This window comes from Cylas formicarius, unplaced genomic scaffold, assembly GCF_029955315.1.
Source record: "Cylas formicarius isolate icCylForm1 unplaced genomic scaffold, icCylForm1.1 PGA_scaffold_4__25_contigs__length_36172078, whole genome shotgun sequence".
NCBI lineage: Eukaryota > Metazoa > Arthropoda > Insecta > Coleoptera > Brentidae > Cylas > Cylas formicarius.
The window spans coordinates 9,941,788-9,957,100 of record NW_026844334.1 but is presented as its reverse complement, the minus strand read 5'-3'; the positions used below and the strand labels follow the sequence as shown (position 1 = coordinate 9,957,100).

The 15,313-nt window shown below is 34.3% G+C and overlaps 2 protein-coding genes across 2 annotated transcripts in view; both read right to left on the bottom strand.

Annotated features, from left to right (window-relative positions):
• The window catches only part of LOC132700907 (limbic system-associated membrane protein-like), a 157,718-nt gene extending 155,775 nt beyond the window's left edge, over positions 1-1,943 (bottom strand). The window contains exon 1 of the mRNA XM_060668488.1: positions 1,817-1,943. Within this exon, the coding sequence (XP_060524471.1) occupies positions 1,817-1,910 (94 nt within the window). The 5' untranslated portion in view covers positions 1,911-1,943. The remainder of the gene's footprint in view (positions 1-1,816) is intronic.
• Positions 1,944-5,165: 3,222 nt separating this feature from the next.
• On the bottom strand, positions 5,166-9,631 carry LOC132700822 (3-oxoacyl-[acyl-carrier-protein] reductase FabG-like). Its single transcript, XM_060668386.1, has 2 exons — positions 9,068-9,631; positions 5,166-6,442 (listed from the first exon to the last, which is right to left on the bottom strand). Exons 1-2 carry the CDS (start codon positions 9,568-9,570, stop codon positions 6,169-6,171), a joined length of 777 nt encoding a protein of 258 aa, XP_060524369.1. The 5' UTR covers positions 9,571-9,631; the 3' UTR covers positions 5,166-6,168.
• Between the last annotated feature and the right edge of the window lie 5,682 nt (positions 9,632-15,313).

Genomic DNA, 15,313 nt, shown 5'->3' with positions numbered 1-15,313 from the left:
AATAACGATTTTTCTACATCAATAGATTGGGATCCAGAACATAATATCCCACTATCTGCGATAATTGAAATTGAACGATGTGTTAGAGAAATGAACCTAACACAAGAAACTCTTGGAAATTATGGACTTAGTAGGCTAGTTTGAACATCGAAAATACAATTGAAAACATGAAAGAACCTGAACCGGAAAAAGACAGCTATCAAGAATATGATAGTGGGGAACCTAGCACAATTAACAGCTATATTGAAGCCTTAAAAATAATTACAGATCTAAAAGTTTTTGCTATTTGCATTTCAAAACCTTAAAAATTTAGGATTTAGAATTAGGATCTTAGAGTTTATTATATGTTTGTAAAGACACAAAATATATTTACAATTTATGTTGTATTTTTTCATGCACCTCTAATAAGCGGACAAGGAGGAAACGTGAGTGTCCGGTTACGGGAGTTTTCACTGTACTGTACTGTACTTCTGTAAAAATTGTATGGGTAAATAAAGTATTTAATCAGTGAGAATGAATGAGCAAGAGAAAGACAAGAATCCCCATTACTAGTCGTCTTCTTTTACTGCCAGAATTAGTCTCACATTTCTAACACGCCTCGCCAAAAAAAATCTGTTTCATATTTAATCAAACGGCGGAAAATTTGCCTTTACGAACGCTTATTGGATATTGCTTTGAGCAATCAATTGCTTTTAAAATGACGCCTTCAAAGAAAATGCGCCTAGATTTTAAACACCACACCAGACCTGTAAATAAATATTAAACAATAGTGATTTTTTTTTTAAAATATGCTGGTGCTTACAACTTTTTAAGTTAGGTAGAAATAAGAAGGAAAAATATAGTATGGACATTTTTTTTTAATATACGCTAACTTGTTATTTTATACCCTTCACCGCTCTTTTATTAAAAATGCTTGTTTTCATGATGTTCTAAAAAATTTAATATATTTATTATTTAAATTACGATCTAACTATAGCATAATGCGATCGTGTACTATGACTGAATCATGTGTGTGTATGTATAAAGTACACACATTTTGTTAACTTCAATCTAATGTTTAATAGTTTAAACAATGGAAGAGTGATTGTATGAAACAAAATACAAATAAGTGCCAATTAAAAATACATGGGCATACAAATAAAATTTTACGTATAGAAACAACTTTTTTGCATTAAGTCGAAAACAGTTCATTAGGAAAAGCCTTTTATACTCCAAAAGAGTTATTTAGAACACAGCGTTTTCTCAGTTGTTGTGCGCTCTGATAGCAGCTAGCGAATTTGGAGTACCGAATTTGTAGTTGAGTTGATTATAATTATATCGCTCGGAGATCTATCTTTCCGCTTCCGTTGTGTCCCGAATCAGAAATAAACGAGAATTGAGTTTTGCAAGTTATGTAGATGGATTAACGATTTATTTCTTTAGGCACCATGAAACAATATGCTTCTTAGTGAAGGTAAAATTCATTAAAGCTGTTTCTTTTAATATATATAGTATATTTTTAATTTAATGTGGTTATTTGTCAATGTGAACTTTTAGGACATCCAAAGGCTATAGACCAGTTGGCTTAGGGACGGTTGCACCAGCATAAAAAACACAGTACAAATTCCTTTTATATTGAGAGTAATGAAAAATACAAAATTTTAAGAACGTGGAAAACTAGCTATAGTTTTCCAGATTAGACTCTCTAATCACTGTTTTATCACACCATCCTTTTCAAAGAGGTAAATATATATAAACACAAATAATATTCCACCCCTAAAAAAAAGGCATGGTTTGTAATCGAGATTGATGGTGCTAGGCAATGACAACGATTTACCTATGTAATCGGGGCGGACTGCGACTGTCATCAGAGCCACTGTCACGCAAATCGCGTTCACAAACCGCCAACAGGAACGTGTTTTTCCGGCCATGAGCACCGCGCGTTTTCTTCCGCTCCGGAACGTTTCCGCATACCGACTGAAGTTTAATTCCCGAACGAAAACTTCGCGCGTAACTTGCGGCGGCGTTGCCAAACCTATTCGGATGGAAATATTTTCCAAGCGACAGCGTCACCAAGAATTCATTGCGTACCACTATAAATAAATAAATAAACATGAATTATGTAACTATTAGATAATATAGTCGACTTAGTACAAAAAAAATTGATGCGCTTCTGGCAGTTATGATGTTTTTGTAGACATGGGAGTAATTTTTCACGTTCACGTTCTATCTGCGCGCTGTTCCATTTTCTCTTTAAACAGCGAGGTCCACACACTTTAATCATTTTCGCAGAACATTTGATAAGATCGGCAGTAAAACCTGTCGAATTGACGAACTGTTAGCAACCATGTTGGTTATTGAACGCCACTAGATCTTATGGGTTGAAAATGAGATTTTAAATTCTAAAGGGTTTTCCAATAAGAGATGTTATTTTGATATGTTGTAAAGAATGTAAAGAGGAAAGTGTGCTATTAATAATGATCAACCAAATGGCGACCACGGCCAATTTTCCAGCACCAAATCGCAAAGTGGCTGCTGTATGCCCTCAATAGAATTTCATCTTTAAGTTTTGGACTCGACCCTTGTCTTTAACACGCCCCCAAACGAAGAAGTCGCAAGGTCTCGGAGGCCAATTACCTCTATGAGAGATAACACCGTTCGGAAACTTTTCCCGTAAAAGATCGATGGTTTCGTTGCTTGTGTGGCACCGTCCATGAACTTTATAAGCCTTAACACTCAAGTATTTGTACAAAATGCGGTATAATGACGTTTGTCACGTCACGTAACGATGAGGAATGGACAAACTTGGGTTTTCTCTAACACGTTGGGCTTCAGCAGCAATATTCTTAGTTGTTCTTGAGCAACGTGCACGGGATTTATTCGAATTTGTCCACCAATTTCTGTATTAAGGACCGAAAATTTTTCACCATTTTTATAGTGAATTTTAATAATTTTAATGCATTGTTGAAGCGTTTATCGTTCCGTTTTTATTAATGGCGTAGTTTCTACTTGTCAAAATCTACTGAAATATTCAACTATTCAAAACAACTCCTCTTATCGGAAAAGCCTTTATTAATTTTTTTCATCGTTGCTTTAAAAATTACTATATTATCGACTGCATTTAAAAGGGCCTCTATATATAAAGTATAGTATAGATATAATTAAATAGTCTTCTATTGCCAACAGGCAAACACTCAAATTCGATTAAAAAATACGAATGACTAACTTAATCATAGAATAACACTAGCACTAATAAGGGAACCCTAATGATAATCGATATTAAGAGTAGATATTATTTGATTAACCGAATCGGAAATCAGGTCGTTTAAATATGCAATAGAATTAATTGTACTGCACACAAAAAGGACTTTACCTCATTATATTGGACTCTACTGTGCTGGGGTAGGAAGTGAGCGCATGCCTTGCCACAGGCCTTGATTCGAGACCAGACGAGACTCCAGATATATACCATATATAGGATTTCAAATGAATACACCATAGTGATATTTAGACCGAAAAAAACTATATAACATTTTTATAGTACTAATTTCTCTGCTGTTTCTTTTCACAAATACCTAGCTATAAAAGTAAGTTTAGAATATGAAGGCCTTAAATATTGTGAAATTGTCACAGAAGATCCACATCACTCATACACTTTTTGTCATTTTTTAAAAAACAGCGATCTTTACACACTTAAATCGATTTCCTCATAAGTGGCCCAAGCCACGCACCGATACCCAGCCCTCTCTGAGGCCATGTTGTTAGTAGATTTTTTTTTGTTAATATCAGCATAGGTAACACTTGCTCCATACTAAAACGGCGCAATTTCCTAAAATTTTCTAATGTCGCGGTAGACCTATCTATTGCGCTTCTTTTCATGATAACAATATTATGATTACTATTATATTTAAATATATATAATATAATATATTAAAAATTTAGTTTTTGATATAAGTTAAATATAATCAATAAAAGTTGTTGATATCGTTAAAAAATCAGTCCCATCCCAATCCACTGGTTTTTTTTGTGGATAACGCTGTGCTTTTCTAAACCTTTAAGGGGTTTCTGCTACCGAACCGTACTTTGCTAGTTTACGTTTACAAATCATGACTCATCAATAAAAAATAAAACAGGAAGCTAGGAGATCGACGTGAAAATTTGCACAAAATTGTTCATTGGGGGGAAAGTCCGACCTTGGACAATAATAGCAACCCGCTGTTCATCATTTGTTCACTCTTCGAAACTCCCAAAACCAACAAATCGTGTTAAAATTTGTTTAAAATGTATTATATCATTTCAGTCAGAAAACTTTCCGCCGTTTCTGACATAGGGGTGGGTGGGGCCTCAAAAATTAACCAATATGTTTTTGAGTTCTTTCTTCTAATAATTATAAATTCTGGTTATTTATAGATTTTTAGTCCTTTGCGTAATAACAGGGGTAAAAAGGACAGCTTAAAAATTCTGAAAAAAAAGCTAATCAATATTATTATAACCGAATCATAATTAATTTATTGAAAGTGTTATTTATTGGATAATTCTATGTATTCAGCCTTAAACCAGAGCTTTTGAAAATCTTATAAATAACAATAACAAATTTTTTAATCTATAGGAAAATGTTGCCAATCAGTAATGTTTTTTTTTTAATTAAATGCTTTTTAATAAATAACTATAATTATTATATATAACTTTATAAATAAGGGAGAGTAAGGTAAGGCAGCCAGAAGCTTCGCCAAAATTTGGGAAAATTTAGTTAAAGTTAGTCAAAAATAAATCGACTTGATGATTAAAAGCCATAAAAAATAATAAAAAGCTTAAGTGGGCCGCCTTGCCCCACCCACCCGTATAATTCCAGTATTTGACTTATTTCTTTATCTTTATCTATATCTTTACTTTTATTTCATTTATTTCATTTGTTCAAGCCAAAATGTTTTTACAAATACATAATATCAATTTAGATATTTGGCACGTATTTATTATTATATTATTATATTAATATTAATAAAATTAAAGGACCCTCCGATCTCGTTAAAGAAAAATTACCCCAACACGTGACACCACTCTGGTTTTCGAGCTGGCAACATGGAACGCTTGCGTAAAATGGGGGAAATTTGTGTAACGTGGTCAGTGATGTTTACGTTTATGTACGGTTGCGGTTTCAGAAGTGGTCGAGCTCGGAGGGATAAAGTGCGGCGTAAGGCAGTTTTGATGTTTATATTTGCGGGCTTCGTACACCCGAACGGGGGCGTGATTTGATTACATAAACGGTTAGACGGGCGTTTAATGAATTTTTGGAGAAGCTCGAAACGGCCTCGTCAAATTTGGCGCCATGCGTCCGGATTACGAAAAGATCAGTAGAAGCTTTATGTCCCTCTTTACCATAAGTTGGACGACTTCTAGAAGAAAAATATACAGATAAGGAGTTACATTTGCTTAAAGTTTCGAGTCGGGAGCTTTCTCTGTTTTAGAATTCCGGACACGTAGGAGTGCATTCAGATATCGCACGAAGCTTTGCGAGGATATTAAAAAATGATTTGTTTCCTGGCTGACAAGGTTCGCAAACTGGGGGCTTCTGACAACGATAGTGTTTAATAATCCCGAACTAGTACCCGTACTTGTAAAATGTACTTTATTAAGCCAATATAATGTCGTAAAATTACAATTAGAATAAAACTAAAATGTTTACCATAATCTGAAGAATAAGGATAAACTACATGTCACATAAGGTTTGTTAAATAATTGCAAATGTGGGCGCCCTGAAAAATAGTAAATATAAAGTACAACGTTACACGGGATTTAATTTAATAAAAAATGGTTTATAATAATTATTATTATTATCTATCTAAAGGTTTAAAGTTTGCGTCAACACCAGGAATCTGAATATTCATTATTATCTCTCCCTAGCTTACCCTGAAGAGCTTACCAAAGTTCTACCTACGCTTTTGCAAAATTTGTGCTTTCATTACGTACCCATTAAAGTGAAAAAACTTTGACTTTTCTGTTTCCTTTTTTGATATACGATTCGAAATTCAAAATTTGAAGGTTGTTATTCATATAAAAGTGAAAAAAGTAAAAAAAATCACATGAATAGTAAACATCAACATCTAAAAACTAACTAAATGTTTTGCCTTTAAAAAAAAAACAATCTGTCAAACCAAAAATTTTTCAGAATAATTTGAGAAGGATCGACATCTATCTTGGACACGTGACTGCCTTTCCACCGTCCACCGACAAGTTAACACCTGTTATAAAACCTGCTCCGTCACTGGCGAGGTATACGATGGCGCTGGCAATTTCCTCGGGTTTTCCCACCCTCCCCATCGCATGTGTCGTTTTGCATCTTTCCACGAACGCTTCGTATTGTTCCCTGCTCATTCCTGATTTTAGGTAAAAGTCTGTCGCGATGACTCCTGGATTTACGGAGTTCACTCGGACGTGTTTAGAAGCTAATTCAACAGCTATGCACCTGAAAAGTAGGTTTCAAGTCAGATGCGTCTATTATGTATCTCTATGTATATCACAATATTTACAACATATTTATAACATTCGTTCGTTTTGATGAATAAATGCACTTTTACAAAACTTGAAATGTGTTAGCTTATAGCAAGTGTCAATTGATATTGGGTTAACTGCATTAGTCACTAATCTTATATACATGAGAAATTTGTTACTTTCAAAAAATCGATAAACGATGCCAACGAAACCCATCTCTCGGAAACGGTGCGCCGTACAGTGCCATTAGTGCAGGTGGCATCAGCGTCGAAAAAAAAAAACGTTATGTTTTTGTCTGTCCATTTCTCTGTTTTCTGTTTTCCACTTCTCTGTAGACAGGGCATTAATTAGCTATAACTTTCGACCAGTTTGCCAAATTTGAAGGCTCCTTTTAAGCAGTGTATGAGACACATAAGCCAATAAAAAATGGCCGTGATCGGACCCCGGTGACCATTTTTTTTTCGAAAAAAATTGTTTATCAAAAGATCCAATGCCATAAGCTTTTATTCTTGGCAATTTTCAAAAATGTACAAGGTATGGCCAGTATTCGCAAAAAACTGAAAATGGGGTTTCTCTTTTAATGAAAATTGACCATCACTAGAAGACTGCGATTCAGAAGTCAATTTGTTTTACACCAAAATCTAGCTCGTGTAGCGAATTAAGACATTTGCCTTCAAGGTTTTTACCTATTGTACAGGGTGTTTGCGATATATCGTGCAATATTATTAAACGTAATAGACGCCCTAAATTTGCAGCTACATACTTCAGATTTAGCAGAGAAGCAGAAGTCCGAACCCAAATTTAAACCATTATAGTTAGGTGCGATCAAGTACCGCAAAGTATATTTAAAAAAAAAATAATTTTTTTGGGGTTATTTTGGTTTCCAGAAAAAAAATATTTTCTTCAAAACTATTATTCCAATCGACAAAATTCTTTAACCACCATTCTTTAACCTTTGATAATATATAAAGGGTTTTTAAAGTTATGGATAAAAATCTAAAAGACCCTGAAAATTGTCCGTTTCCAGAGTAAATAATGAGTCGTAAATCAATATTTTTAAAAAACATGGCTAATTGGTTTAAACAGTGTTATAGGCCACATCGAGAGCAACAATTTTCGTCTATCACATCCTTTGTTCAAGATATTTGAAAAAATCCAAATGAAAATCACCATTTCTCGCCTTCAATTTACACGCGATGACGTCATTTAAGCTTACGACGCCTGCATGGTTTCCGAAAACAAGTACTTTCTTGAAAACTATTTATTCTACGGGAAAAATTCATATACCTCCATTTCGAAATTTAGAAAATTGTTTGAAGTATATACAGGGTATGTCGTTTATGGGCAAGAAATCTAAATTATTGGCGATATATGAATGTTAGAGATGGGCTAATTTGATTTGATCAGAATCGTAAAACCTATTGTACAGGGTCTTCCCGATATTCCGTGCTATATGAGAAATATGTTAAGTGTCCTAATTTCGCAGATATCGACTTCAAATTTAGCAGAGAAGTAAAAACCCATGCCTACATTTAAACAGTAGAAATTGGGTGCAACCAAATTTCACGAAGTATTTTTTAAAAATTTTTTTGTTATTTTGGCTTTCAGAAAAACATGCTTTTCTCCATAACCATTCATCCGATCGGCAAAATTGATTAACCAGCGGATGCGGAAGATCCAGTGGTATAACATTTATTTCAGGTATTTTTTGGTTTTCCAATTATAGACAAAAATCTAAAAGACCCAGAAAATTGTTCTTTTTCAGAGTAAATTATCAACCGCAAATCAAAAATCGTAAAACATAGGAGAGCTACAATTTTTGTGTTTGCGGTTTTCGTCTATCAAACACGCTGCTCAAGATATTTGAAAAAAATCCATATGAAAATCACTATTCCTCGGATTCAGTCAAGAAGCGATGACTTCATTGATTGTTAAGGCGCACTGCATGGTTTCAGAAAAAACTTATTTTCTCGAAAACCGTTCAATATTTTGGAAAAATTCTTGAACGAGGAAACGTGAGAGATCCAAGGCTATAACGTCCATTTTCTTTTTTTGCAATTGTGTACAGGGTGTGTTGATTATGGGTAAAAAAATCGAAAACATCCAGAATTTTGCCGTTTTCGTGGTTAAATTATTAGTCGTTAATGAAAAACCATAAAACTTGGAATAATTTTGTTTAAACAGTGTCGTAAACCGTATCGAGAGAGCTTCAGGCTTCATCGGTCATACAGGGTGCGCAAGATTCTTGGAAAAATATCATTGTAAATCGTTAATACTTGTACAATTTTTACATTTATCAAAGTTTGTCGTGACTTTAAGGTTCGACGATACTTGAAATACGCTTTAAATGTAGATAAACAACAAAAATAAATCCATTTTGCGAAATTTCCATAGCGGTCCGTAGGAGCATGATAAAAAAACGATGCCTCCCTCTAGCACAAGAAACCGCGAAGCGGCTTGTTTTTGAAGAACTTGCCCCGCCCAGTGACGGTTTTTCGAAAGCAATCTTGTTCAAATCTACTTTAGTCTGATTAGTTAGTATGATTTAGGTTTAGGTGTTTTTGGACTAAAATTGAGGAACCTTTATTCCATTACTTACCTGGTAAATTGGTCCAAGGTAGCTTTAGAAACACAATATGCCACCATGCCAGTCATCGCTCTAATTCCAGTCAAACTGCTGACATTGACGATATTTCCTTTAGTTTTCACCAAATGGGGAACCGCCAGAGTGGTCAAGTGGAAAACAGACTTGACGTTTACGTCCATCACCCTGTCGAACTGTCCCAGAGTCGTGGTTTCGATCGACCCGCTTTCCCAAATACCCACGTTGTTCACCAAAACGTCCAAGCGACCGAATCGTTCGATTGTTTTGTCGATCATCGCTTTTCTGTGTTCTTCGTTAGTTATGTCTGACGGCATAATTATTACGTGAGTTTTTTCGCATTCTTTTACCACAGCGTGCAAGTCTTCGTTACTGGACCCCTGAAGAGTCATGGACGCTCCTAGCTTAGCAAATAGTATTGCAGCGGCAGCGCCTATGCCGCCACCGGCTCCCGTTATCACTACCACTTTTCCATCGAATTGCCTTTTCGTGGCTTCCATTTTCACTGTTGTCGATTGAATCAAAACATTACAACTGTGTGGAATTGAAAGTAAATGCGACTTTGTTGGTGTCTCGCAAATCAAACTCCGTATCAGCACGATACTTTATCTAGGAGATTAGTCGACATAAACCACATTTTAGATTAGACAAGATTATTTTAATTGTTGAGAAACAAACACCGTGAATACGCGGTGCAGTCGATTTGACAAAAGTACCACTGATTCTGATTGCTTACGTTGGAAAGCTTGGATGCATAAAGAGAAATATCATCGAAATGAACTAAATATATTAAAAGAGTAGCAACCTTAAAAATAAGCATATGAATGAATAGGAAAATTACAATCGGAAATCACATGGTCTTCTATAAATTGGCTTTCTTGGGAGAATAGCAAAAATTCCATACGTAGAAAATTAAATCTCCGCTTAAATTAGTAAATATCTTAACAATAAGGGCAATTCATAAACTACCTCGGATAAATAGAAAAATTCTTTATCTTTTCGCCATGATAAGAAATAAGGCGGAGTTGTCTATTGTCATTCCTTGTAAACTAACGTTGCTGGTTGATTTACTTGTCTATTACTACCATAAAATTTTGACATCCAAGATAATGAATTAACGATAGGATTCAATGCTTTTTTTGGTTAATGATAATTATACTTGAAATAGAATTAAGATATCTCAGTCATAAAATATAGAAAATATAGGACAGGAAGATCTGGGCCGATTTTTTGTTGTTGTAGAAAATTCACGATTTTATAAATAATGTGAATCGAAATTTAAATAAAGGAAAATTGGGTTCCTGAGAGTTGGTCAGGATCATTATATTTGAACTTTTAATATGCTTGAATGGGAAAGGCAACAAAGGAAAGATTCTATAAATATTTTAAATCATCTTTGACAAAAAAAATCTAATCTTGTTATGCGAATTATTTTATTGCTTTTTATAGCTTTTTCCCATATTTATATGTCTTTCTTCACTTTATAATACGACTAGGGCTAACTATTTGTTAACCGCTCAGTACAACATGGTCTTATTTTATGACATAGCAGCAAATCATAAGACTAAAATTTGTTATATTTTTGGAACAATAAATCATATAATTGTTATATTATATTCATACCTAACTTACATACTAATAACGTTTTTATAACGATAATATTGTTCTTAAAATGAAAGTGGTAATTTCTTACTTAATGAAACGAAAATCGAGAAAAAAATTATTTTGGATTTTTCATTTCAAAAATGAAAGCTTAAAAAAAACAGGATTTTTATTATTCCTCTAAATATCTGATTATCAGACATAGTTTCAAAACGGGCCGATTGGTTATGAAAATTCAAGTCACAAACTCTCTTCAATTTTTACGAAAAAACTTTTTTTTGACCATTCTCAAAAAAAACATCCAGAAATAAAACTTTCAATTATCCCAAATCATTTCAATAACTTAGCACAAAATTTTATGAATTAATTTTATATAATTTATATTTATATATTTAACTCAGTAAATTCCAGGTATAACCCAAATATTTTAGTTCTTAGGGGTTTCTAGTGGTTTAATATGGGTTTTGATGATTTGATAAGTAACTCCCGCCTCCCTCTTGCTTTAACAAAACTAATTTTGTCAAATGGTCCTCGTACACCATAATAAACTTGAACCCATTGTCTTGCTGTAACTGCATATATACAGGTTTCCTTGGGCCCACAGAAAAGTATTAATAAATAATATATTGTCATAGTAGCAATCATATTTTATGTATTTTCTTGAAGTTTCGAATGTCAATTTGACTTGACTTCTCTGTCCTCCTTCCAGCAGGAAGATACTATCCAATAGGTTTCGTTCTGAGAGCCAGTTTTCTGGTTTCGTTAACCTCAATAATTTGGAATCTTTTTATCTTTTATATTATAACAGTTTAACGGTTGTCCGCCAGTTCTGCTTCCTGTATTTCGGTCATTAATTTATTATACACGTCTCCTGACATAGCAGTGGAGTTACTTTCTTTTCGTGTTATTCTATTTGAAAAATCTTTTCCAAAAATCGCTGTTTCAACTAGTAAAATTTAACACGTACAAAATATCGAATTTTAACTAAGATCATCAGACTTATTTTCGCTAGTCTATAATTAACATATTTGTCTCCATCTGATATTATTTTTTTATAAAGCCTGCCAGTCCTGCACTTTTATTTCCTTCGGGTCATTTTGAACAGCTTCAATCCATTTTGTCCGCGGCCTACCTCTACCCCTTCTTGCAGTTATCCTCCCGCTCAGGATTTGCTTAGCAAGACGTTCATCTCCTTGTCTTGCTGCTTATCCCCCTTAATCTTTGAGCTCTTGCAACGTTTGTTATGAATGGTTCTCCATAGAGCGCTTTATGCTCCATATTAGTCTTTCCGCCAAATATTCTTCTCAACACTTTCCTTTCAAATACTTCGTACGCTTTCGTCTCCCTTTTGTTGAGCTTCCATACTTCACATACATCCAAGGCAATAGGCTTAATCATCGTTTTGTACACCCTTTTTTTTGAGACTCCTTGACAAGTTCCTTGCTCTTAATATGTGATATAATCCACCCATACATTTCATACCTTTTACTATCATTTCTTGAATTTCATGCTTTTCTTCATAATTTGCTGCTATCCCTAAATAATTAAATTTTTTTGCTTTTCGAAAATAATGTTCGCTATTCTCTGTTATAAACCTTTAGGTGCCTAATCTGCCCGCTAAACTCTTTTTGTCCTAGTGTCATATATTTTGTTTTTAGTTGATTAATTTTCAAACCTGTTTCTTTAGCTAACTTTTCTAACGGTTTTATCGCATCAACTAGATTCTGCCTTGTTCTGGCTAGGATCACAATAACATATGCGATTCCTTGGTTGAATATGGTATCTCTGGTTCTCAAACCACTTTTCCTAACCACTGTTTCCATTAGTATGTTAAATTATGATGTCGACTTGTCTTGTCGCCTTGTCTTAACCCAGTCATTACCCGGAACTTTACTGAGGTTTTTCCTTATATCATTACCTTATAGTTCGTTTCTGTTAGAGACATTTTTGTTAAATTAGCAATTTTATTTTGATACTCTCCATTCCGCCACCGATTTATACAAATTTGTTTAATATATATATATATATATATATATATATATATATATATATATATATATATATATATATACCGATTTATACAAATTTGTTTAATTATATATATATATATATATATATATATATATATATATATATATATATATATATATATATATATATACCGATTTATACAAATTTGTTTAATTATATATATATATATATATATATATATATATATATATATATATATATATATATATATATATATATATATATATATATATATATATATATATATATATATATAACACTGGGAGGATCTCGGCGGTGCGTGCGGTATTTATACTCTGCGCCGGAGATGGTAACGGTGCTGCTTGTGCGTGGGGGGAGGTGGCTCCGCCCCCTGAATTGTCGCGTTGTTAATTTCGCCCGATCGTAGTTGCGATGTCCCCGTTGGCTGCTGCGCATCGCTCTGCTGTTTGATTATCGTTCTCCACGTGTTGGATAAATGCAGAGCGTCGTCTCTCGTATTGAGGTGTCCGGACTTTTCTATTTCGATGGCCTCTCGTATAATCCTATTCCTAAAATCAGGAATATTAGCTATTTGTTTGCAAGTGCCTTGTTTTGTCGAAGACAGGTACTAATTTTCTTCAATTCTTTATCTCTGTTCCTTTCGTTTGTGAGCCTAGCTTTCCTGCATATATATATATATATATATATATATATATATATATATATATATATATATATATATATATATATATATATATATGCAGGAAAGCTAGGCTTAACAATAAATAGTCACTAGTTAATGAGCATCTATATCTTTTATTGCTCCCTCTATATTAGTCAATACTGGGCGATCCCGTAGTTATTTTGTAAAACATATATACCCTGTCATTAATTTAATTAAAAAACGAAATGCAATAATTGTTACATTTTGCGGCGTTTTGTTTTGTCTCGACGTTGGTGCCGTCCTGCGGAATTAAATCCCCCGGATCACGAAAATTCCCCCGTTACCTGAAATAGCGAAAACGGCAGTAAACGATTTAATGGGGGCGGGCGTCAGTCTACGGCAAAAAGCCAACCAGACGTCGAAATATACACGTTTAAAAGGACGTTAGCGTCGCGACGGTCCCGCGGCCGAGGTATCATTAAGACGAATGGCGTGCGGTAACCCAAAATCACGGAACGGAATATTCACGATCTCGCAATCTAAACATCAATACTCTACTTATTCGTTCGACTGGGCCGTACAAGAGGCTAGTTAGATAAAAATAAAGTGCATAATGGCGGACCAGCGACCGGTTATTTGTGGCCAAGCTCAGAGCCCCTAATACGGGCACCGCATTTTTCTACACGCACAACTTTACTTACCGGTTTATGATTATAAAGCTTTTATTTCGAAATAAACCGGATAATTGCCGCTGCGCGCCACTGATTTTACCTTAGAGTCGCTATTTTTTAATTTTAGGGAACTGATATATCCAAATACTGGGCATGTTTCCCAAAGAGGTTAAAATGTAATCTTAAAAAATCATTAGAGGGGTCGATGAAGGTAAATGCACTGTGTTGGTTCTACTCGATTATTCTAAGGCTTTTGATACCATTAGCCACAATATTCTGCTCGCCATTCTTAAATAATTAGCTTTTGGGGAGGCATCCGCAAATTTAATTAAATCTCCTTAACAGGGAAAAAGCAAAAGGTGGTCCTGAACGGGGTCGGGTCTGCTTGCCTAAACATAAGAAGGCTGAATTTTAGCTCATGTTTTGTTTATTATTTTCACAACAAAATTCTTAGATTTTCTCGAGTACTGCAAAGGAAAATTATATGCTGATGACAAGCAGTTCTACCATGTTTTTGACCACCCCTCTCCGTTGCAGCTTGAGTGCCAAAATATAAACAGTGACCTTGAACGAATTGACAGAATTTTCAGAGATTACATTTTTCCGTTCAAACCCAAAAAAATATCTTCTGTAATGTTTTTTGGTCGGCCGGTGGATGTTAAGCGTTGTGCTTCTGAAGTAATCATAAAAATAAACAATATTACTCTTCCACTTCAAAACGTGGCAAAAAATTTCGGGTTTCTTATAGATACACAACTTCGATTTGAAAATCATATCTTGTACGCAAAGGGCCATTGGCCGTTTAAAAGGGTTGTATAGCTCGAGGCATATTCTCTTATTCTCTCGGTGTTTAATCATTGTGATGTCGTATGGGTCTTGTTTGACAGCTAATTCGTCACAAGGTATTGAAAAGATTCAAAAATGCTGCCCGAGGTTTATTTATGGCATCCATCGCGGAAGACCTGTCAGCTACAAGCCGAAGGAAGCGGGTTGGACGAATATGAAGACGCGGCTATTTTATTTCATAATTCCTCTTCACCGATCTGGTATATTTGAAAGATCTTTCAGTTACGACTTGGCTAAACTATATAATGACCTGCCCCATTCCATTCAGAATGTGACAGTAAATTCTTTTCCAAATAAACTAAAAACGTAGTTATGTTCTTGAATTTAAAGAGAGAAAAAAAAGAAAAAAAAACATCTAGAAGTTACAGAAGGCAGGAAGAATCAAACCACTGTGCACTGCTAGAATTCTTTAAAAATTTGTCGTATTTACAATACTTAGCTAATAGTTTTTTATTTACAGAGGTAGGT